Genomic DNA, 23660 nt, shown 5'->3' with positions numbered 1-23660 from the left:
CAGTTGGGCAGCCAGCTTCGGCTCAGGTCATGATCTCACGGTCCGTGAGTTTGAGCCCCGCGTCGGGCTCTGTGCTGACAGCTCAGAGCCTGGAGCCTGTTTCAGATTCTGTGTCTCCCTCTCTCCGACCCTCCCCTGTTCATGCTCTGTCTCTCCCTGTCTCAAAAATAAATTTAAAAAAACATTAAAAAATAAATAAATAAGCATTCTTCATCACGTCCACTTTGAGAAAAACCACGGTGAAAGTATTACGTGTAATGGACCTCTTGCTAGAAGAAAGTTAATACGTTTGGCAGTGATCTAAAACCATTCAATTGTCTCTACAAATGTTAAGATGCCCATCTGCCAACAAATAATTGGTACATACAGAGGGCTCTACTGCTTGTCTCATTAATTGCACAGCTCATCCATGATTAGGAGTGTGACTGCCTGATTTTTCAATACATTAACCAGAACGAGCAAAAGCCATGCAGGTATTTCAGTGTCTGTACTCTCTCCTACCCGGAAGCTTAAGAAGAAACACGGGACTTATTTAAATGCTTGGCCTAACATAATACTTGTATCTCTTCGGCTGCCATACTTTCTGACAGAATTCCAGTCTTCTCTGAATAGAAGTTATTTTCTGAAAATCACCCTGCCATGTGAGAACACAGACTAGACTGCTGGTTCATTCTGAGAGCCATCTTAACCCCAGGCAGAACCTGTATCTTCATCTGTTTCTAGAATAACCTCTTCCCTGTGTCTAGCATCTTTCTTCTTAAAAAATGGTACAAATTCAAGAAAGCGCATTTTATAGCCTTGGTGTTGAGGTACAGGACTAACACCTTTGTCACGGTCTATCCATCAGATTTTAGTGAACAAGCATTTGTGCTTCGTGATTGTTTTTCTTAAATTATATTATTCAAAAATCATTTATCATATACCTGCACAATATCGGAGACTGGAAATACACAGATGAATGAGACAAGCCCTCTAACCCTCGCAAAGGTGGTCTAGGGATGGGCTTGTGAATGTGGACTTCGTTCGAATCCTGGTTCTGCCATGTCCTAATTCTGTATGATCTTGCAGAAGTGACTTTTCCCACCCTACACTATTTGTCCAGGTGTAGAATAGTACAGCAGTCATATTGCCTACCCACAGGGCTGTTGGAGATTACTGCATATAAAGTGCTTAGCAGAGTCCTGGCTTATTACTGTGTGTTCACTGCTCAATATGTTAGCTATTAATAGAAGTTCACACTCTCATAGGGACACAGATCATCACATACACACTAAATATAGTACAGTAAAGCCCTCTTATGGAACTCTGAACAAAATGCGATAGTACTTCTGATGAGGAAGAAAATCATGAATTCCTTTATAATCACTTTTGCTGAGTTTCTTTGAAGTGGTAAACATGGCTGACTGGGAGGGTGGGGGTGTCAGAAGAGTTGACATCTAAGCTGGGCCTTGAAGACTGAATTTGCCAGGGTAAAAGGTGGAAAGGGTGTCCAGTGAGCTAGAGCGTGAGCAGATGCATGGCTGTGTGCAAGGGGGTGGCTGGCATGTCCAAGGGCCAGTAAGTGGTGTGGAAAGAACACAGAAGATGGCTGCCAGAAGGTCAGGTCAGCACCAGGGTTCAGCCATCATGGCAGCACTAGAGAGCAATGTGACCAAATCTATGTTTTACAGAAATAACTCAGCCACTTCCCGGTGATGAAATACATAAAAGAGAGACTGGAAGCAGGGAGCTTGTTATGAAATGGAGAGCCCGAACTGGGACAGTGGCAGTGAGAATGAAGAGGTGAGGACAGAACTTGAGAGGGACTTGGATGGAGAAGAGAAAGCACTAAGTGACCAACTGGATGTGGGGGGCAGAGGAGAGATTGAGGGATGACTTTGTATTCTAGCATGAAGTATGAAAAACAGGAAGAGGAACAACGTTGGAGAGAAAGATAATGAGTTCAGTGCTATAAATATTAAGTTTGGGGTCTCATCAGGAAGAATATCTAAGTAGGCAGTTTAGAATAAAATTCCAGACTTCAGGACAGACCCATCCAGGAGGGTAGAGAAAGAGGAAGTGACACTTAAAAAACAAATTAATGCATATCTGCACAGCCTAGTTGGTTCTGGGAGAGAGAACCAGAACTGGACAGATAATTCTCCAAAATAACCCCTCTATACCAGCAAACTGATTCACTCACTGGACCTTACTATGCCTCGTGCATTCTCTCTGCACCTTTCTTTCCACCATTCAACACATACTGATTAAGCGCCTCTTGTGTGTCAGGTATTAGTCTAGATTTTGGTGACATACAAGTAAAAAAGTCAATACCCTGCCATTGGGGAGTTTATGTTTTAGTGCAGGAGATCGTCAATAAGCAAGTGACCAAATAAATGGAAAATATAAATTCAAAGAAATAAATAGAGTACGGAAAAATAAAGCAGGTAAGAGATTAGAAAGTTACCAAGGGGGGGAAGGAAGGGGAACTCTTTGAAATCAGCCGGTTGTGGTCTGGGAAATTATCCCTGATGAAGAGACATTTTCTTTTATTTTTTATTTATTTAAATTTTATTTATTTTTGAGAAAGAGAGAGAGAGTGCACAAGCAGGGAGGGGCAGAGAGAGAGGGAGACACAGAATCCGAAGCAGGCTCCAGGCTCTGAGCTGTCCGCACGGAGCCCGACGCGCGGCCCGAACCCAAAAACCGCAAGAACATGACCTGAGCTGAAGCCGGACACTTAAGAGACTGAGCCACGCAGGCGCCCCGAGATATTTTACATGGAGACCAAAAGTAATGGAGAAAAGCCATGCGAAAACCTGCAGAGTGTTTCTGGCAGAGGGAAGAACAAGTACAAAGTCCCTTGAGGTAGGAACCAGTTTAGTATGAATGAGAAACAGCCAGTAGCAGCTTGGCTAGAAGGGACCAAATAGTCACAGGGCAGCTTGTGACATTTCTGGCACAATGCTGTTGTAAAGATTTCACAAACTTGTATCCTGTCTTTGCAACTCCATGTAAGTCTTTTGAGGGCAAGCTCCTCATTCAAACTCCATACTCCGATGCCCTGCACATAGCAGGCGGGGTTTCTTTTTCATTCATTTATCTATCATTGTAATTAGTGGTAACTTCTAGACCTGCCTTGCCCCACTCTCCAACACTTCTGGACTAATTCCAGAAGCTGCTAACCATCTGGCAGACCGTCGGCGAGCTACTCCTAGTACTGTTGTGACCAGTAAGAAACTCAAGCCATGTCCAGAGCAACACAGAAAGCCCAAACCAAGATTCACCCTTGCTGCTTGCAAACCTGATGGTTTTATTTAGGGTCTACTATTGAGGACTTGAAATATGAGGAAAATCTGCACATGCTCAGAGACGCTGTTGGCTTTGCCACATTTCTATGCTTAAACATTAGAATAATATTATTATTATCCCGCAGGGGTGTCATGTGGATTAATGAGACATTTTCAAATCACTTTGAGCTACTCCACTGGGGGTACTGAATAAGTGGCACGTATTCCTCCTGAAGTGCTATTTTTGACATTGATTTGTTGTGATGGGTTCTGCTGTCCAACAGGGCTGGAATTCGCCCACCAACTCATTTCCTATAAACAATAGACCAGCTGTCAGAAGGCAGTGGTTTTCGGTTCAAGTAAATATGAATTGAAGTGAACTAGTCAGCAATCAGAAGCAAATAGGCTGCTGTTAGAAATCTAATATTTATTAAGCACTCACAGTGATCAACTCAAGAGTTTCACAGTGTGATACAGTAGGGCGAACACTGGATTTGGAAATGGCCCAAGATTTTAGGCTCGGCTCTGCCCCTAACTAGCTGTGCGGGCTTGAACAAATTTTCTGACTTCTCTGGGCCTCAAATACAAAGTAAAGGCTGTCCTAAGAAGCTCATAATGAGTCTTCCAGAGAAGGCAAATACATGAAAGGAATGGAAAGAGTCGTTTCGGAAGGAAAGATACTTCGCAGCAGGGAGAAGCTTGTGACCATCCATCACAGGACCATCCTCTGTTCTGGTCTCCCTTGCATTGATTAATATTAATTCCAGTACTGATTCCTGCAAATGGAGAAATAAATCACTTTCTAGGTCAGACACAGAAGTGCATGAAACATTTGGTCTTTAAAAATAGGGTCCTTGCCTTTCGACGAGCCAACCTTGCAGCAAGCCGGCTGTCTTATTCTTAGCTTTAAATATATGAATGATTGATTATACCGCTACCCTAATCACCAGCTCAAAAACAGTGTTCTAGTTTTGTGAGACTGTTTTACCTAGTTGTCTCCTTTTACCATCTTACAACACATGTCACCGTCTGCAGTGCCTAGTACTGACCTAGAGGTGAAGTCAAAGATAAAAGGCCAGTAAAGAACATAAATGCTTGTTGTACCCAGAAGAGGCAGAGGTGGAATCTACAGCTCGGTAGATTCTCTATTACTCGGTGAAATAACCGAGTAATGTACACCTCGTGAGCTGTTTCCCATCACTCTTCATCCCAGGAATCCCAGTGGACCTGGGTTCAGAAAGGAGAAATGTTGATACCCCAGAGCAGACAGAAATGCAAAGAATTGCTTATTGCGGAGTTCAACAAACATACTGAGTTCCTACTATTTATCAGGCACCTTGGTAGTTGCTAGGGATATGAACTGGGTAAGACTTCCTCTCTGCCCTAGAGAGCCTGGGTTGCAAGCGGTGGTAAGTAGTGACCACAAATCGCAGTTACTGGTGGTAGAATTATTAGCTAAGGTATGATGGGTGAGGGAGTAGTCCAAACAGTTCCCTTTTGTAAATGAGTCGAATGATACAGTAGAAAATGCATTCTAAAGCCTAGGGTCGACTCTAAGTTGGAGTTGCTAAAATGTCTAGAAACAGAACAATCTCAAGAGAGAGTTTAGGCTCAAAGGGGATAAAACTGTTGTCCCCAGGCCAAAATCAAGCAACAGAGATACAAATTGCAGGCTGAATGTTCTCCCAGTGTAACAACTAGAGCGTGGCAAACCCTACCACAAAGCCAGCAACGTGGAACATTAAGTTGAGGGGTCTAGGTACCCATCTTGCTCCAGTCCTTCCCACGACAGACTTCGGACGAGATGTGAATTTCTCTTCTCCTCTTCCTCTCCTGTGTCCACTGACAGGAAACCTTGCTCTTCTTTAAAGACCTCTCTGCCCTCGCCAATCGCAACCAGGAACTTGGTCCTTGATTCTTCCCAAGGGCTGAAATCTCAGCCATTAACATTAGTGAGAACTAGTCTCTCGCTACACAGCAAAGTCCCTGAATGCCTTTAATGACTCATTTTCTTCAGACTCCGGGTGCGAAACTCATCAGCACCCATTACTCCGTTGGGCTTCTCACGCACCAAGGAGCTAAATTGTTCAGAGCGCTCCAGGCCTGGCGGTCTTCCAGCTTCAGTGGGCTCAGGGTGTGGGCAGCAGACTGGCCTCTTCCCCCAGGGCGCCCACCGGGCCTGTCACTCCCTCGCTCCACCACGCTCCACCACGCTCCGGGCCCGGAGGGCATCTCCGTCCTCCCTCCTCGCCCGCCCCGGCCCCACGGGGCCCTCCTCCCCGGGCGGGCCCAGGCGGCGCGTGCAGGACGAGAAGGCCGCCGCTCGCGGGGCGGCGGGGTGGCCCAGGCCGGCCGAGAAGCCTCGCGGGCCGGACGCGAGGGGAGCACTGACCCGGGGCCGGATTCCCCGAGGGCCGCCTCGGCCCGCCGGGGGCTCGAGGGCACGCGGAGGCGCAAAGCGAAGACCACCGGCGGCCACAAGGGGTGAGGCGGCGGGTGGAGAGGGGCCGGGCCCGCGGCGCGGGGGGGGGGGGGGGGGTGCGGGGCGCGCGCCCGCGCGGTGGGCGGGCATCCTGAGGGGCCGCGGAGGGGCGGGCGCGCGCCCCGCGGGGGAGGGGCCGGGGAGGGGCGGGGGGAGCGCGGAGGCGGGAGAGGAGGAGGAGGCTTCTCCCGGAGGAGCCGGGAGGACCGCGCCAGAGTCACACTGAGCCTCACGGCGGCAGCAGCGGCGGCGGCGGCGGCGGCGGCAGCAGCAGCGGCAGCAGCAGCAACAGGCGGCGGGCCCGGCTCGGGGGCGGAGGCGGCGGAGGGGCGGGGAGCGCGAGGAGGAGCGACGCGGCCCGCGCCGCCGCCTCTTCCCGCCGCATGGACGAGCACCTCAGCCTGCTGCGCTCACCGCCGCCGCCCTCCGCCCGCCACCGCGCCCACCCTCCCCAGAGCCCTGCGAGCGGCGGCGGCGGCGGCGCCCACACCCTGGTGAACCCCGGCTACGCCGAGCCCGCCGCAGGCCCCGCGCTGCCGCCCGACATGACGGTGGTGCCCGGGGACCACCTGCTGGAGCCGGAGGCGGCCGACGGCGGCGGGGGCCCGCCGCAGGGCGGCTGCGGCGGCGGCGGAGGCTGCGACCGCGACCGCTACGAGCCGCTGCCGCCCGCGCTGCCGGCCGCCGGCGAGCAGGACTGCTGCGGGGAGCGCGTGGTGATCAACATCTCCGGGCTGCGCTTCGAGACGCAGCTCAAGACCCTCTGCCAGTTCCCGGAGACGCTGCTGGGCGACCCCAAGCGGCGCATGAGGTACTTCGACCCGCTCCGCAACGAGTACTTCTTCGACCGCAACCGGCCCAGCTTCGACGCCATCCTCTACTACTACCAGTCGGGCGGCCGCATCCGCCGGCCGGTCAACGTGCCCATCGACATCTTCTCCGAGGAGATCCGCTTCTACCAGCTGGGCGAGGAGGCCATGGAGAAGTTCCGCGAGGACGAGGGCTTCCTGCGGGAGGAGGAGCGGCCCCTGCCCCGCCACGACTTCCAGCGCCAGGTGTGGCTGCTCTTCGAGTACCCCGAGAGCTCCGGGCCGGCGCGGGGCATCGCCATCGTGTCCGTGCTCGTCATCCTCATCTCCATTGTCATCTTCTGCCTGGAGACGCTGCCCGAGTTCCGCGACGAGAAGGACTACCCCGCCGCGTCGTCGCAGGAGCAGTTCGAGGCGGCCGGCAACAGCACGTCGGGGGCGCCCGCCGGAGCCTCCAGCTTCTCGGATCCTTTCTTCGTGGTGGAGACCCTGTGCATCATCTGGTTCTCCTTTGAGCTGCTGGTGCGGTTCTTCGCTTGCCCCAGCAAAGCCACCTTCTCGCGAAACATCATGAACCTGATAGACATCGTGGCCATCATCCCTTATTTCATCACTCTGGGCACCGAGCTGGCTGAGCGACAGGGCAATGGACAGCAAGCCATGTCCCTGGCCATCCTGAGGGTCATCCGGCTGGTGCGCGTCTTCCGCATCTTCAAGCTCTCCCGGCACTCCAAGGGGCTGCAGATCCTGGGCCAGACGCTGAAGGCTTCCATGCGGGAGCTGGGCTTGCTCATCTTTTTCCTCTTCATCGGGGTCATCCTTTTCTCCAGCGCGGTCTACTTTGCCGAGGCAGACGACCCCACTTCAGGTTTTAGCAGTATCCCGGATGCCTTCTGGTGGGCAGTGGTAACCATGACAACAGTAGGTTACGGTGACATGCACCCGGTGACCATAGGGGGCAAGATTGTGGGGTCGCTCTGTGCCATCGCTGGTGTCTTGACCATTGCTTTGCCAGTCCCTGTGATTGTTTCCAACTTCAATTACTTCTACCACCGGGAGACAGAAGGGGAAGAACAAGCCCAGTACATGCACGTGGGAAGTTGCCAGCACCTCTCCTCGTCGGCGGAGGAGCTCCGAAAAGCAAGGAGTAACTCGACTCTGAGTAAGTCGGAGTATATGGTGATCGAAGAGGGGGGCATGAACCATAGCACTTTCCCCCAGACCCCTTTCAAAACGGGCAATTCCACTGCCCCCTGCACCACGAACAATAATCCCAACTCCTGTGTCAACATCAAAAAGATATTTACTGACGTTTAATATATGATACAAGTGACATGCTGTGCTCAGTATTGTGTGGAACGTGCCCCCTTGGTCTGTGTATGCCCTTGTTTTATACATTTCCAGACCATTCATCAAGGAAAGGACATGGAGAAGTGGAAAGCACACTTCATTTTCCCTCTCCCTACTGCTTCATACTGAAACAGGTGTCTGTTTTGCAAGTGGGCTGCATTCTCTCAGCTCTCCATTGTTTTCTCCCCCTCTCTCTAATATTGCAAAGAACAAACTTACTTTAAACTTGATTTCTAGTACACACCCTCTAAAACAAACAAACAAACAAAAAGCAGCTATACATCCTGGGAGGAAATGAAATTAAAGAACAGTTAGAGTAACCGCCTAACCTCAGAATTAAAAGACACTTGTTTCTTTACTAAGTAAAGCTGCCACGTACTTAAAGGATGCTTCAGTGTGATGGACTGTTCAACATTATTGAGTATTTAGTTCAATTGCCTACGCTGTGGATGTGTGGATGAGAAGTCTGATTAGAAAAATGACTTGTAAACCCACCGTGAGTTTCTTTGGTTTTTGACTGGGATTTCTTCTATTCGGAACCCCTCCCGGAATTTTAAAGATATATACAACTTTGAACGAAGGGAAATGCCTGAGATGTCCTGATCTGACTAATCGGTTGCAACTCTTTGGGGCTTGTTGAGCATTTCGAAAGGGGTAGACTAACAGATTCCTCTGAACTTCTGTGTGTGTGTTCCAAGCAACATCTACCAAAGTGTAGAAACAGATGTTTTCAGCGCTGCTGAGAGAAACAAACAAAATTCCTAACGCGTCTGCGAGATAAGCTTCTGCAGTATCACAAGAAGATTAAAGTGGCAGACACTCCTTCCAGCGGAAGTTACTAATTCGGACCTGACTGATGCAGTTCCCATAGCAACCCATGTTTCCTGGGAAACCCGAAAAAGGTTGTCATGGCATCTCTTGCTCTGTAGCCCCACCCCCTAGCCCCTGCCGTTTCCACAGTAACCTTTCCAGATGGTTCCTACTTACAGGATGTCGGAAGGAAAACCACTGTTTGAATAAACCGCACAAATAAAGTTATGTCTGAGAATCTGAGGGTGGTGAAATGAATCACAAAATGCGTTATTTTTTTACTACAGAAAATCATTGATATCATCTCATAATGATTGAATCGAGAAGGAAAATATTGCCTTTGGAATGTTAGATATACACCACGATGAGGCATGATTTGAATTCAATGCCAACCATTAGGCAATAATTCAAAAGGATGCTGTTTTCTTCCTCCAGGAAGTTTCAAGCCAACAGATGAAATTTAAAAGCAAATGTAAAAGCGTTCTGTACATAAGCATATGAAAGAGCCAATCAGTGTACCTGAAACCTTACTGCAAGGGACCTTGAGACTTCCTCTTAAAAAAAAAAAAAAACCTCCAGATCCCACAAGAGCACTTGAAAAGCTAAGTAAACTTTAAAAACATAAAGGATGCACGCTTTTTAACTGAGGGAATTGCAGACAATCAATAAAAAAAAAGACGGATGGGAAGTAACCAAATCTTGGGGAAATACCTGCAAGTTTCAGCCACACACCAGGGTAGCCAGAAGACACACAGAGAATCAGGTGAGCACTGTGGGGGTACTGAGAGCTCTCCCTCTTTGTACAGGGAACCAGGGAGATGCTGTTCCTGTTTGGGTTGGTGCTACTTGCAAACCCAGTAGTTTCATATTAATTACGTGCAAGTGCCTTTTAATGATCAGTGACAACATCTTTTCCATTTGATTTCCCTTTTGTTAACTGTCCTTTGGTTTCTGTTGTTTATGGCAAACGGATGGCAGGGGGGAAGTCATTGCTGTATAGAATAACCTTCACCCAAACTGAAATGAAAATGATTCCATTCCTTCTACTAACCCTCTTGGCTACTGCACAACCTGTTTCCCCTTAAAAAAAGGATAAAAGGCAGAACCTACTGCTGTTGGATTATTGGCCCAATTTTAACTTACACAATTAGTCATACGCAGCAGTACGGTTCTTTTCAATAAAAAGTGGTTAAGGTTACAATATGGGTAACAAATGTGTTTAATGTCTTTTAACAAAACCATTTTAGTTTATATACATTATACGTATTATATGTTATACATTGTCCACAAGTATACATTGTCCACAATTGTTTCTTGATATTGATAGGGTATGACTAACTATTCTATCTTAGAGTAAATTAGAGTAACCCTGAGTCTAAAACTCATATTTTCAGGTAGTCAGAAGCCTACTTACTTCATTGTTTGTGTATTTAAGACAGTGAAAAAGAATGAAGACTATATGAGGGGGAAGAGGAAGGAACAAATAATAGAGGCAGGAAAAGTATATACATGTTCATTGCTTTCTCTGTACGTGCATGCAAATAGGACTCCTTTATCTAGTTTCCTTTGCTACTTGTTAGAGTTGCTTTCACCACTGATCTACCTTTTGATCAAACTCTTGGTGTTCTTAATGACCAGACATTCTTTTTGTGACCCATTTTGGTGGTAAACTGTTAGACACACTATAGTAATAACGTAAGAATAATTTTTGTGTCTGTTCTTAAAAGATCTGGACGTGAAGATGAACAAAGTGCAGGGACCCTTTATTCGTTTTTTTATTTGAAAATATAGAAACCTTGCTTTGTTCTGTGAGTAAATTATGGTTGTACCATAATTTTTAGAATTGTATGATTATTAATAGTAATATGAAGAAGACCTTTTTCTTCAATCCAGAGAAATAATGGCTTTTTGAATCATAACTTTGGCATAGTATAATTATGTTCTAGTTGCCAAACTAAAAGCTCCTTAAAAGGTATAGGTTCTGTATCTTGACAAAGTTTTGGATACTAGTGTCTACCACAAAATGTAGCACTTTCTATGTATTCAGTACATATTTGACGAGTGAATGGCTCTAATCTTACATTAATGTTATTTTAAGGTTTTTAATGAAGTGATTTAAAGCACAGGCTCTGCAGTCAGACTGCCAGGGTTTGAATCCTGACTATGCTGTGTGACACTGAGCAAATTACTTAACCTCTCTGTGCCTCAGTTTCCTTATTTGTAAACTGAGGATAAGAAATGGTACCTCGTAGAATTGTGGATATTAAATGTTGATACAGGCATGATACTTAGAAAAAAATAATTGCATGGTATACAGCAGAGATTTTGCCAAGAGATTACGTTATTATTGTCATTGTTACTTACAAGCATTGTATAATTACTACTGAGGTTTGCAAATGATATGACATACATAAATAATCAGTGTCTTCCTATTTACTTTCTGTGTAACAATAGTAATTACCATTTAATTACCATGTCCTGGATACTCTCAGCTCTGCAAGGTAAGTGGTATTCACCCCACTCTAGGAGGGGAAAAACGAGATGGCTATGGTTAAGTGATTCCCAAAGACTTCCCAGCTAGCAAGAAACCCAGCTATGATTAAAGCCAGGTCCTTCTGGCCCCCAAACCCATATTCCTTTTATTGGGTGACTTGAAAGAGATTGAGAAAATAAATTTCTTATGCTTTTAGGTTTGACTTCAGCCCATGTTACTAATTAATGAATTTCTGTAAAGAATATATCTCCACAAACCTATTTTATGCAGCATATTGAAAATTAACCCTTTCTAAACATCAGATACTTTTAACCATAGGGATCAAGTATCAGGTATTTAAATTGAACAAAGAGATTGACTTTTCTAGTAATAAAAGATCACTTTCTTATATTATTGATTTGTCTGGATTTAATATTATACTCAGAAAGTATAATTAGTCATAGTAGTGATACCTGCTAGGGCAATAGATATTTTTCAGTTTTAAGATTAATTTTCTATTTTCATGTGCTTTAATCTACAGTCGATAGTACTACGCAAATTGTTATTTTTTCCATCCCCTCATATTTTGCCTAGGTTACTGAAGAACAATGGCAGCAAGTAGTATAAATATTTTGACTCTCTCTTATTGAGAAAGGAGAAATTACTTAGAACAAAAGGATTGAAAGCACAAGGAGATTGCCAGCTCATTGAAATTTGTGACATGATTGCCTTACCTAATAACTCCATGGATCTTTAAGAGCATCTGTGCTCAAAGAAACAATAGAATATAATTTTGGCCCACATAATAGCTGTAGCCCCTTCTCTAAGGTCCTAAATCATTTAGAAAATGAAAATGGATAGTGATTTGGGCTTACAGCAAAATGCAAATGAGTCTGAGTCCACATATATCAGTCAGCTTTGCCAAACCACAGGCTTCACTGTTGAGCTCAGTGCACGTCTTAGATGTTGAAAAGTATACATACGTCTGTGTGTACAAAAGATTCATGAGAGGAGGTGTGACTGGAACAGGGCACATCCATCAGCACCCTGGGAAAAATGTACATACCCCACAGCTGGTGAATCCAGAGATGAAAATAACAGCATTGCTATTTATTTCCTTTATGGTGCTTTTAAGCTGATATTATACCAAATTTTCTTGCCCACCAACTATTAGAACAAACAGCTACAAATATGAGGAGGTGTTCTATCAGTTATTTCTGAATTTTGAAATAAAACTTCTGGGATTGAAATTTTAAATGCAGAGTATGAAGCAATTTAAAGTTATGGTTTGTTTATATGAAACTGGTGTTTACCTCTTTGGCATAAAATGTACTCAAGCAACTGCTTGAGCGATCGTATCTAAATTCAATATAAAATACCAATCATCTATTCCTTTGAGAACCATAACTATAACTTAATGACTTCTGTACATTTAAAACTTCAACATTTTCTATAGCAGTTCCAAGTCCTTCCCACCTCTCAGCTGTGAATAACCCCTCCCACTAAGAAATGCAGAGAAGTACACCTGCCCCTCCCCCATCAACTCGAAGACTTATGGAAACACTGTGAGATAGACGTGAGGAGCACAAGAATGAGACAGAGGATATTTAGGGCTTGCATTTTAGGGTGGGGCTTTTTTCCTTTTTCTTTTTCTTTTTCTTTTTCTTTTTTTTTAATTATTTCACCTTTTGAATGAAGGAGGGTAAGACTGTTGCTTTGGTGCTACTAATTTTCTGTATTTTGTTTTATATATATATTAATGAAGTCACTGAAGTCACTTGTTTTCTATAACTTGCAGGGAGTACTTGAAAACCTTCGAGAGAGGGCAAATCAGAAAAGGCAGGAAGAAGGGAGGGGAAGCCATGCAGAGCCCAAACCCTGGGCTATCATGACTCAGCTCCTAACCGCCTGCCAGAAAATGGCCATTGCTATAGAGTACATGATAATAATATTCTTTGTATACTCACATCCACCTTGCAAATTTCATTTAAGCGATTCAGAGAGGTCAGGAAGTTCTCAAATATCTGTCTTCGTCTTCAGTGATGCTGCAAACTAATTTTGTCTTCAGAACTGTAAAGAAAAAACATTTTACAGAGAAACGTTTTTGTGGTTTTCCTCTTTTTCCCCCCTTTTTTGTACTGGATGTGTTTTTCCTTGCGTTTCAAATTTTGCACCATAAACCATCAAATACATTAAAGAGGAGATCTGGAAAAGAGGCTCCATCATTTTCTTGGGAGCCATTTTATTATTGCTGCAACCTAAAGCATGCAGAATAGGAGCTCTAGCCTGAAAAGTAAATCCTGGGATCCTGGTTGTGAGAAAGATGGCACTTAAATGCACGAAAAATGATGTTTCATCATGTCTGGAGAACGTTATGAATAAATATGGGCATGCAGGGCTCTGACTCTGCAGATCATGCCCCCAGCATGGAGGTTGGGAGTGGAGAAGAGCTTTTTCTTTTTCAGTGAGTCCCCAGCCTCACCCTTACCCCTTCCATCAGAGCACAAAGGCTCTTGGGAATCTCTTTTGAGATTCCCGCTAAATTTCTAGAATGAAAGCTAGCATTGCACTTGTGTGTTACATGTCAGTCAGCATTGGTTTTGTTGTCAAGTTTATTTTAAACTCCTGTTCTTTATGGAAATTCTCTCTGAATCCTAAAGTTCTTATTTTTATACACTTAAACATGTTCCTTAAACATATGATTTAATTTGGAAAAGAATCCAGTAAGGGTAATTTGTTATACACACACACACACACACACACACACACACACACACACCTCACCTGTTATTTTCTGTCCTAAGATATATTTACTTTCTGTCCAGAGATCTAAACCATATAAAATTGGTGAATTTCCAAAATACTGGTTTTCATTCATATGTGCTGCAGAGACATTTACTAAGCATTTTTATTTTTTTATAGCCTTGCTTAAGAGGCAGATTTATTGCCTAGTGTTCTCAATGTGTTTATTAATGTAATAGTAGATTCATATAAGTAAATACATTCAGTCTGTCACTGAGTTTAATCATTTCACTTCCTAAATACCCCTAAAAATAATCTACTTTTCTGCATCACTGTCACCACCACTTTAATCCACACTACTCTCCTCTCTATCCTGGGTAAGTGCCAAGGTCTCTTGACTGGCCTCCTTACATGTCCTGTGGCCAGTCTGACCATTCTCCCCCTGGTAGCCAGAAGAATCTTTTTGAGACTCAAATCCGATTACATCACCTGCCCCTACTTAGAATTCTTTGAAGGTCTTTTTCTTGTTTTGGGGATAGAGATCCAAAGGTTTCACATAGCTTTCATGGCCACACATGATCTCTCTCAGCCCTGATCTTCATCCACTTATGGGATTAGTGCCCTTTCCCCCTTCATCTATGGGGATCTTTGCAGATGTTCCCACTGCTAGCCCCCTCCTCACTTTCTTAACTTCTATTTTTACTTCAGTACTTCCAAGTTATCTCTCATGACTCTGGTTTTACCAATTCCCCATTTAGGGTACCCTTCATCAACCACCACTATTCTATGTGCCATTAAAAAAAGAAGAACTGCCAATTATGAGGGAAAGTACCAGTGATTTTAAGGTACATCCTGATTTCATAGGTTCTCAAATCTGAAAAAGTGTGTCTTAGAATTAATTGAATATACGATGTGTTCTTGGCATGGCTGTCATTTTATATTTATTTGTGTTATATGATTAATCTATCTCTTCTATGAGAGCAGGGACTGCATCACTCTTTGTTCATCATGGAATCCCTTACCATTCGCTCCCAAATCTGCTCCAAACACTTTCACCCCTGTCACTTCTGAAAGTGTACTTTTCAAGGTCATTGGTGACCTCTGATAGCTAAACCCAACGGTCATTTCTCAGTGCTTGTTTCATTTGACTCATCAGAAGCCTTTGGCACTGTGGAATACTTCTTTCCTCCTGCAAAGAATTGCTTCATTTGACTTTAGGACCCAACACTGTGTGTTTTTTCACTACCTCTCTTCTCTCCCCTTTTTAATCTCTTTTGCTGGTTCTTTCTCATCTCCCCTGAGTCTTCATGTTTGAGAGCCCCGTGGGCCACTGCTTAGTCCTTAGACTTCTGTCTATATCCCGTCTTACTCTCATAGCTTTAGACTATCTATATGTAAATTTCTCTCTCCCCCCTGGACCGTTCCCCTGAACTTCAGATTGCATTTCCAGCTCTCTACTTGACATCTTTACTTAGACATCTGATCTCTCAAACTTAGGATGTCCAAAACGGAGCTTCCCTCTCTTGCACCACCCTTGCCACCAATCCTGTCTCTTGCCCTTTTCCCCCTCTCTGTGACTATAACTTCAATCTTCCCGTTATTCAAGCTAAAAAAATCCTTGGAATTATTGTAGATTCCTCTCTTTCTGTCATACCGCTTTTCCAAGCTATTGGCAAATCCTGTTGGCTCCTCTCTTAAAATGTTTCCGGAGTCTTACTTCTGCAGCCACCCATTCTAAGCCATCATTATCTCTCACCTGGATTTTTTTTGTAAGTTTATTCATTTATTATTTCTGAGAGAAGGAGAGAGCACAGTCAGGGGATGGGCAGAGACAGAGGGAGACACAGAATCCGAAGCAGGCTCCAGGCTCTGCACTGACAGCATAGAGCCAGACACGGGGCTCGAACCAACTAACTGCGAGATCATGACCTGAGCTGAAGTCAGACGCTTAACTGACTGAGCCACCCAGGTGCCCCTCACCTGGATTTTTAGAGTACCCTCCTGACTGTACCCCATCCTTCATCCTTTCTCCTGCTGGAGTCTGTTCTCGATGTAGTAGCCAGAGAGAACCTTTTACAACATTTGTCAGATCATGTCACTTCTTGGTGGCAAAACTCCCATCTGGCTCTCCATTTCCCGCAGACTACACACTAAAAGCCCTCACGTGGCCTGCAAGGCCCTACCTTTTCTACCTCGTCTTACCCTTACCCTTCTCACCTCATTTCTGACTCTTCTCCCCTTTGATCCTCTACAGCAGCTGTGCCGGCCTCCTTGCCCTTCCTCAAACACACCAGGCACGCTCCGCCTCGGGTCTTTGTACCACTGGTCCACTGCCTGGAACGCTCTAACATCTGATCTCTGCGTGGCTGGCTCCGTCAGCTCCGTAGCTGTCACTGCCTCAGTGAAGCCTTCCCCAGCCACTCTGTTTAACCTTGCAGCCCCCACAGCACTCTCCTTTAGCCTTTCTCTGCCTTGTATATTCCCTCCTCTAACATACTAGATATCTTACTTGCTTTTTGTTTATTGTCCATCTTCCTTTCCCTTCCATGAGCATAAGTGACCTTTGTCTTTCGTTGCTACTATATCCCCCAGGATCTGGAATATTGCCTGGAATAAAGTTGGTGCTTAATAAGTCTTTGTTCAAGGAAGGGATGAGAGGAAGGAAATTCCAATTTGAGTGTTTTTAAACTATAAGCAACATTTTCACGTTGTGTATCTGTGCTTCAGTCTATCACTGTGAGGCTTATACCCCTTATCACGCTTTTTTGTTTTTTATTTTTTAACATTTATTTTATTTTTAAGAGAGACAGAGACAGAGCACAAGTGGGGAAGGGGCAGAGAGAGAGAGAGAGAGAGAGAGAGGGAGAGAGCGACAGAACTCGAAGCAGGCTCCAGGCTCTGAACTGTCAGCACAGAGCCTGACACGGGGCTTTAACTCACGAACCTCAAGATCGTGACCTGAGCTGAAGTCAGACACTTAACTGACTGAGCCACCCAGGCGCCCCCTCACCGTGCTCTTTTGGATAGAATTTCTAATAATTGGTTCACTGGGGAGGGCTTCCATTTGGTAGAACATGCTCCAGCAGGTTTTACCCACAAAGTACTACCCAATTGTGGGGGTAGAGTTCCTTAACATAAATAATTTAAATATAACATTATAAGAGATATCGCTCCTAATCACCATGGCTACCTAGAGTTGGAATGCTTCACAAAGACTGTGTTTCCTACCCTAGCCGGTAATAAAATGCTGTTTATAAATGATACTCAATATATATTTGTTGACTGATTGGCTTACATAGTATAGCAAAGATCAGAACACGTAAGTGATATCTACAGGAACTTACCTATCTAGCCAACATTCTAAGAAACCTTTCTGGAAGTTCACTCTTGCTTTCAGTTACTGGTGAGTCTTAACATATCCATGGGATTTCCATTACTCTGGAAGCTGATTAAATAAGGCATTAGATATTTCATCAGTGAATCACCTTGAAGAATTACATTACTGTAGTTGTGACCTTACTGAGTAAAATAATTGCTTTTACAAAGTAAATTTTGATGTAATTGTCAAGTTATATGGTAGGCTCACAAAAGTTGGGTATTTTTTTAAAGGGACTTTTTCATATATGAAAGAGAAGATGGGGACATTGAATCCAAGAACAGTAAGAGCAGATTCTCCGAGTGACTGTTATTTTTTTTTAAATGTTTATATTAATTTTTGAGACAGAGACAGAGCATGAGTGGGGGAGGGGCAGAGAGAGAGAGGGAGATACAGAATCCGAAGCTCCAGGCTCTGAGCTCAGCACAGCGCCTGACATGGGGCTGGAACTCACAGACCGTGAGATCATGACCTGAGCCGAAGTCGGACGCTCAACCGACTGAGCCACCCAGGCGCCCCTCAGAGTGACTTTTATAGTGGCAAAACATAGGTCATTTCTAAATAAAATAGGTGAGAGGCATCAGTAGTAGCACATGTTGGTACTGGGAAATTCTTAGAAGCTTTGGAAAACCAAGGTGTGTAGTATGGAATTACTGAGTCTAAACGAAAGCGTTGCTGTAAAGGAGTACCGCAGAGTTGAGGTAATAGTGTTGTGGGATTTTAGGTAATCTTGTAACAGAGGCACTTCCCTGTGTAGTAGGAAATGGGGACTCTCCAGATATGAATAGAAGGGAACTTTTTCCACCCTGCTCCTGGATTTGCTCTCCCTGGATTTCTCAGGCACATCCGACCGGAACTTGACTAGGTGTTGCCTCTGTACCTCTACACGGAACAATTTCCTCACGAAACATGTCCCTAAATTAAAGAAAACTGACGTATACGCTTCAGATTACATATGGAGACCAACAGAAGACAGAAACTCTGTTTGCCTCCATCACTTTATATAATGAAGCTCACATAGGACAGAGATCATTTCTTTTCTGAGGGCACATTGTCAGGACTTTTTAAAGGAATGACACAAAATAGAGGATTGGAATGAGTAATTTTTTCATGTTTTTTTCTGGTTTGAAGAATTATTGTTGATATATATATAGTATATATATTAACCTAGTGTATATTAACCTGTACAGGTTAATATAATACTAAGTTATATAATTATTATATAATATATTATTATATAATTATTATATATCATTATATAATATAATATAATATATATTGTATAATATTATTATATAATTATTATATTATTTTATATATAATATATTATTACATATAATTATATATTATATAATATTACATATTATATATTATTATATAATATTAACCTAGCATTTTATATATATATATATGTGTGTGTGTGTATATATATATATATATAATATTAACCTAGTATGGGTTTTTACTGGATTTTCTGTTAAAAGCTGGAATGGCCAAGGTATTAGACATTATAAGCGGCAGCCTCACATACCATTACATTTTATACTTACCTCATGTATGACTACAGGACAAAAAAAATTCAGGTATTCACCAACAGATTACCTCTGTAAGAAATTATAATAAAAAGTATGTTAAACAAGAGTGACACTGTCCTGGATTTCAAAAGGTAGTGGGTGACTAAAAACCACAGACAAAAATAGTTTCTCCAGGGAAGAACTGTGTTTGAATTGCTTTACACCTGTATTCTATAAATCTTTCACCAGCAACCATTTTAACTTATTCTAAAAATCAATTTATTTTACTAGGTCACAATGGGATTTAAGGATATTTATTATTAGCAGACCTAAATATTGCTGTGATTACACCTCACAGCTCATTTTCCCATGACTTTCCAGATTTTTGACAAAGCTCATGTCTTTTTCAAATTTTTTTAATATTTATTTTTGAGAGAGAGCACAAGTTGGGGAGGGGCAGACAGAGACAGAGAGACACAGAATCCAGAGAGGCTCCAGGCTCCAAGCCGGCAGCACAGAGCCGGATGCAGGACTCAAACTCACAAACCACGAGACCATAACCTGAGCCGAAGTCAGACACTTAACCAACTGAGCCACCCAGGTGCCCCATCAAAGCTCATGTCTTAACACATTAGCAACTCTAATGACTGAGTTTAAACTTTTTTTGCTTGCCAAGAGTACATAATTTCCAAGAGGCCAATCAGAGAATTATGCATAATTGAACAAGAAAATTTGCTAGTCCTTTGGCTAAATCATTACCATTTGGTTGGCAGAATTCATAGAGCTTGTTGGTGTGCAGCCAACTCTAAGTTATTTAATAGATGTCAAAGTATAAACACATAAAAACAAAGTTCCCATAAAATAGAATGATTGTAACCCTTTCCTCATGAAATACAAATTAGTAAGGCTAGCAGTTAGGTAAGTTGGGTTTCTGTACCTCTTTTGTTTAGGCCTTGGTGGAGGTATTAATTACTTTTTCACAAGCTTGATAATTATAGAAATTTGACTGTTCTTATCCTCTTCTTTTTTTAAAAAATTTTTTTACATTTATTTTTGAGAGACAGAGAGAGAGCACAAGTGGGGAAAGGGCAGAGAGAGAATGAGACACAGAATCCGAAGCAGGCTCCAGGCTCTGAGCTGTCAGCACAGAGCCCAATGCGGAGCTCGAACTCACAAACCGTGAGATCATGACCTGAGTCGAAGTCAGATGCCCAACTGACTGAGCCACCCAGGCGCCCCTCTTGCTTCTTATGTTAAACCATTTATTTGGTCAAATATCATCAATTATAAGTCACCATTTTCTGTTATACTTCCTTTCTCTGTTTTTGTAGAGTTGATTTTGATACCTAAGTAAGCCCTTCAACCCATTTCTTAGCCACTAATGTAAACATGATTAGCATCCAAATATCACTTTGATTTCTTGTTTCTGTTAAATTGCAACTCCCTCCACCTACAGTCTATTAGGATGCCAAGCTATACCTTACTTATTTAATAGTCCCAAGAGCCTTGAGGCAGGCACTAACACATGAGGTTTAAAAAAAAAAAAAAAAAAAAAAAAGGCTGAACCTTTCATATAAAAAGTATGTAAATAGTAGCAAGACAAGACTAGCTTAATAGAACCATCTCAAGATAATGAAAGCTACAGTAGCATTGAGCAGAAACTAGGCACTTAGGAAATGAAATGGATGCCAGATCATTCATGTTACTTGTAATTTCTTGTAATTGGTAGTCATTACTAGCTATTAGACCATTGTAATTTTCAAACGCTCATAATGAAAATTAAGAATACTGTGATGCAAGAGTGTACTCTTGCTATTTGGCCAAAGATTAGTGTCAAGAAGTTCTCTCTTTCATGAAGGATGATCCAGTCTAATCCAGGCCAATAAAGAAAACTTTTCATTAAATGATTGCCAAGTACACAGTAGGCATATGATATTGGGTTTTGTGAGTTGATGATTCTTCCACAAAAAGCACATTCAAGTTCCAGATCAACACTGGTAGGCATTTGCCACTGGATTTCAGATACCTGCTAAAACCAGGAGTATGTATGGGAAATAATCTTCTTCCCTCCCTTCCGCTGCTACCCTCACTCCTCCACCCCCTTTCCAGAACCCTGAGCATGGGATTTCCATTCACTTTAAAAGAGTTCTCATCTTAGGTTACAACAGTGGGATATACAGCCAGGAAAGAAACAAACCCTTGGAAGTACATTGAGAAAATTAATACATATATTTTCTTTAAAAACAGGCACTCAGAACCTTTCAGATGGTTGTAAAGGTGAAGGTAAATTTTTATGTTGAAAAAGCAAACAATCACATTGGTTTAGACTACATTTCGAAGTGGGTATGAATAAGGATAAAAGGGGGGAAAGGGTGCCTGGGTTAAGCATCCTACTCTTGAACTCTTGATTTTGGCTCAGGTCATGATCTCATGGTCGTGAGATTGAGCCCCCGCCACCCCTACATTGGGCTCTGATCTGGGCACGGAGCCTATTTAAGATTCTCTCTCTCCCTCAGCTTCTTCCTCGCACACACGCTGTCTCTCATAGGTGATATAGATAGATAGATAGATAGATCGATCGATCGATCGATCGATAAATGTAAGGACAAAAAGCTCATAATTTCAGCATACTCTGAAACTCCTTCTAATTTATAAATTAAGTGCTTTTGATAAGTTTAGAAAATTAAATTGGTTGAACTTTTCAGGGTACCTGCAAAAAACCCCAAATTTTGAAAAGTATAATGAATAGAATATTTTATATTGACATGAAGTCTATAATTTCTTAAAAAACTAATACACAGTAAATTATTGTGCTTACTCTGTCCAACAGATACCTGAAGAGTCCCACATAGAGAACTGTATTGCTGCACGGACCAGTAGGATCCTCATTTTTAAATTGCCTACATCAAGAACGCTGTGTTGGTCCTGTCGCTGATGGGCAGTGATCTGTCTGCCAGTGCATATTTTTGTTTCAGTTGACATTAAATAACATGTCTCTAATAAATGCTTTATATAAAGGAAACAGCTCTAAAGCTGGAGGATTCTCTTCGAATTGTGTGCAATATTAAAGATAGTGATAGATGAAGAAGAACATTCGAAAATATTAAGGGATCATTTCAACCTTTTGACATTTTGGTGAAATTGAATCACTCAAAAACTAGTCAGTACTGCTGATAAAGAAAACCTAAATGTTTGTTTCCAACAAGCCAACTGGTACTGTTTTCTTCTTTCAGTTAATCACTGGACTGTGTTGAATCATGAGATATAGTAATGTTATCTTCTGTGTTCTGGCTTATGTGCAACCTTATTTGTGAAGGCGTGTTTTGTACCAAAGGCTCTCCTACGTAGATTGGCCCATTTACACATAAATAAGTGAAATCTACACTGTGCCCAGATGAATGGTGTTCAAGACAGACTGGCCTAAAAGAAATGTGCCTTGCTTGATTCAACATCCTTTTATTTTTTTGACTCAAAATGATAGATTTGCAAATTTGTCTCGTAGGTAGGTTTTAGCTGAGCATAAATTTAAAAGTATGTTAGTACTTATGTTTAAGTTGTCTATTTTAGCTAAAATTTTGATATTTGGTTATAGTTCTCAGCAGTTCATAGATATTATAATCACTCAGTTTAGTTTTTGTATGATGTTTGGTGTGGTGAGACAAAGCACATTCTTAAAGATATAATATTTCATCTAATGTATAGAATTTCCTTCAAAATTGTACATGTAAAAGGTTTCTTGACTCATCCTCTATTTTTATAAGTTATTCCTTTAGAAACGGAACTTTTTTCAATAAAATAAGCAAAGTTTTAGTTGGAAAAGAGATTTAGGAGGTCATGAAGATGATTTCCCTTTGGGGGACATTTCACTTCTGTGCCATTATTAATGTATTTACTGTGACATTTCAGCAGAATGGTAGCTATTTGTATATTATTTAATAAGCCTTATGGAAAGTCAAACTGTGAACATTTGGTATAATGAAGACTTTTTTTCACTTTCATATTTTATTTTTGAAACATACCTGAGGAACTGCGTAAATAACCAATTTCCTGTTACTCAAATGCATAGCGACGCTGTTCTAATAAGAGTGCTTGTAGAATTTTAATGATATCAAAATATTTCAGTAGCAAAGCCAAGATTATAATACTTTTTGATGCCATGTAAAAGGAAATACAGGTGATGAGTTTCATTGTTAATATCTAAGAATCGATAACTAAACAATCTTATACCTGTTAGCAGCAAAGGATGTAGGAGATAAAATCCAGGTGATTTTCTTTGAGTCAATGCCTACAATGAATTTTGCACAATCTGCTGATAATTCTTCTGTGGTCAAAATTTTGAGACCAGATCACTCTCGGGAAAAGTGAAGTAAGTGACTGATAAGTATCTCAGATTTGAGCTATGTGAACCTCCCAACTGAATGATTTGTAATTAAAGTGAAAACATAGCCAAAGCCACCACCATGTTTTTGTTCTGTTAGCGCACATAGAAGAGACGCTGGCCCAGAGAACTGTCAATCCATTCCAGCCACCTAATACTCATAACTGATGTTCACAGACTTGTCAGCAGGTAAAGTAATTCACATCAACTATTGGGATGATTGAAACAAACCAATTAAAGGTCCTATAAGGGGTTTTAGACATTCACATGTTTTAGTAAGGATCGGTAGGCATTACAAAAATAGACACAGGTACTACCTTCAGGAAACACCAATGACACAACTTTATTATGTATACTTAATATCATATCTGCATTATTATTACAGGCCACGGTTTCAAATAAAGACAAAACCTGGACTTTGAGATAAAAGCACAGAATGACACCAGATGAGTAAACT

General features: G+C 42.5%; 1 protein-coding gene and 1 long non-coding RNA gene across 2 annotated transcripts; one reads left to right on the top strand and one right to left on the bottom strand.

Annotated features, from left to right (window-relative positions):
* Nucleotides 1–3676: 3676 nt before the first annotated feature.
* LOC109502520 lies at nucleotides 3677–5761 on the bottom strand. Its single transcript, XR_002161160.3, has 2 exons — nucleotides 4988–5761; nucleotides 3677–4045 (listed from the first exon to the last, which is right to left on the bottom strand). It is a non-coding gene; the product is annotated as an uncharacterized LOC109502520 (long non-coding RNA).
* Nucleotides 5762–5976: 215 nt separating this feature from the next.
* Nucleotides 5977–23280, top strand: KCNA3 (potassium voltage-gated channel subfamily A member 3). Its single transcript, XM_019839096.3, has 2 exons — nucleotides 5977–9483; nucleotides 21656–23280. The coding sequence occupies exon 1, from the start codon at nucleotides 6135–6137 to the stop codon at nucleotides 7875–7877; it is 1743 nt and encodes a 580-aa protein (XP_019694655.3). The 5' UTR covers nucleotides 5977–6134; the 3' UTR covers nucleotides 7878–9483; nucleotides 21656–23280.
* Nucleotides 23281–23660: the final 380 nt, after the last annotated feature.

Source organism: Felis catus, chromosome C1 (assembly GCF_018350175.1).
Source record: "Felis catus isolate Fca126 chromosome C1, F.catus_Fca126_mat1.0, whole genome shotgun sequence".
Taxonomy (NCBI): Eukaryota; Metazoa; Chordata; class Mammalia; order Carnivora; family Felidae; genus Felis; species Felis catus.
Note: the sequence above shows the minus strand (reverse complement) of the source record. Positions and strands in the feature narration are given on the sequence as shown.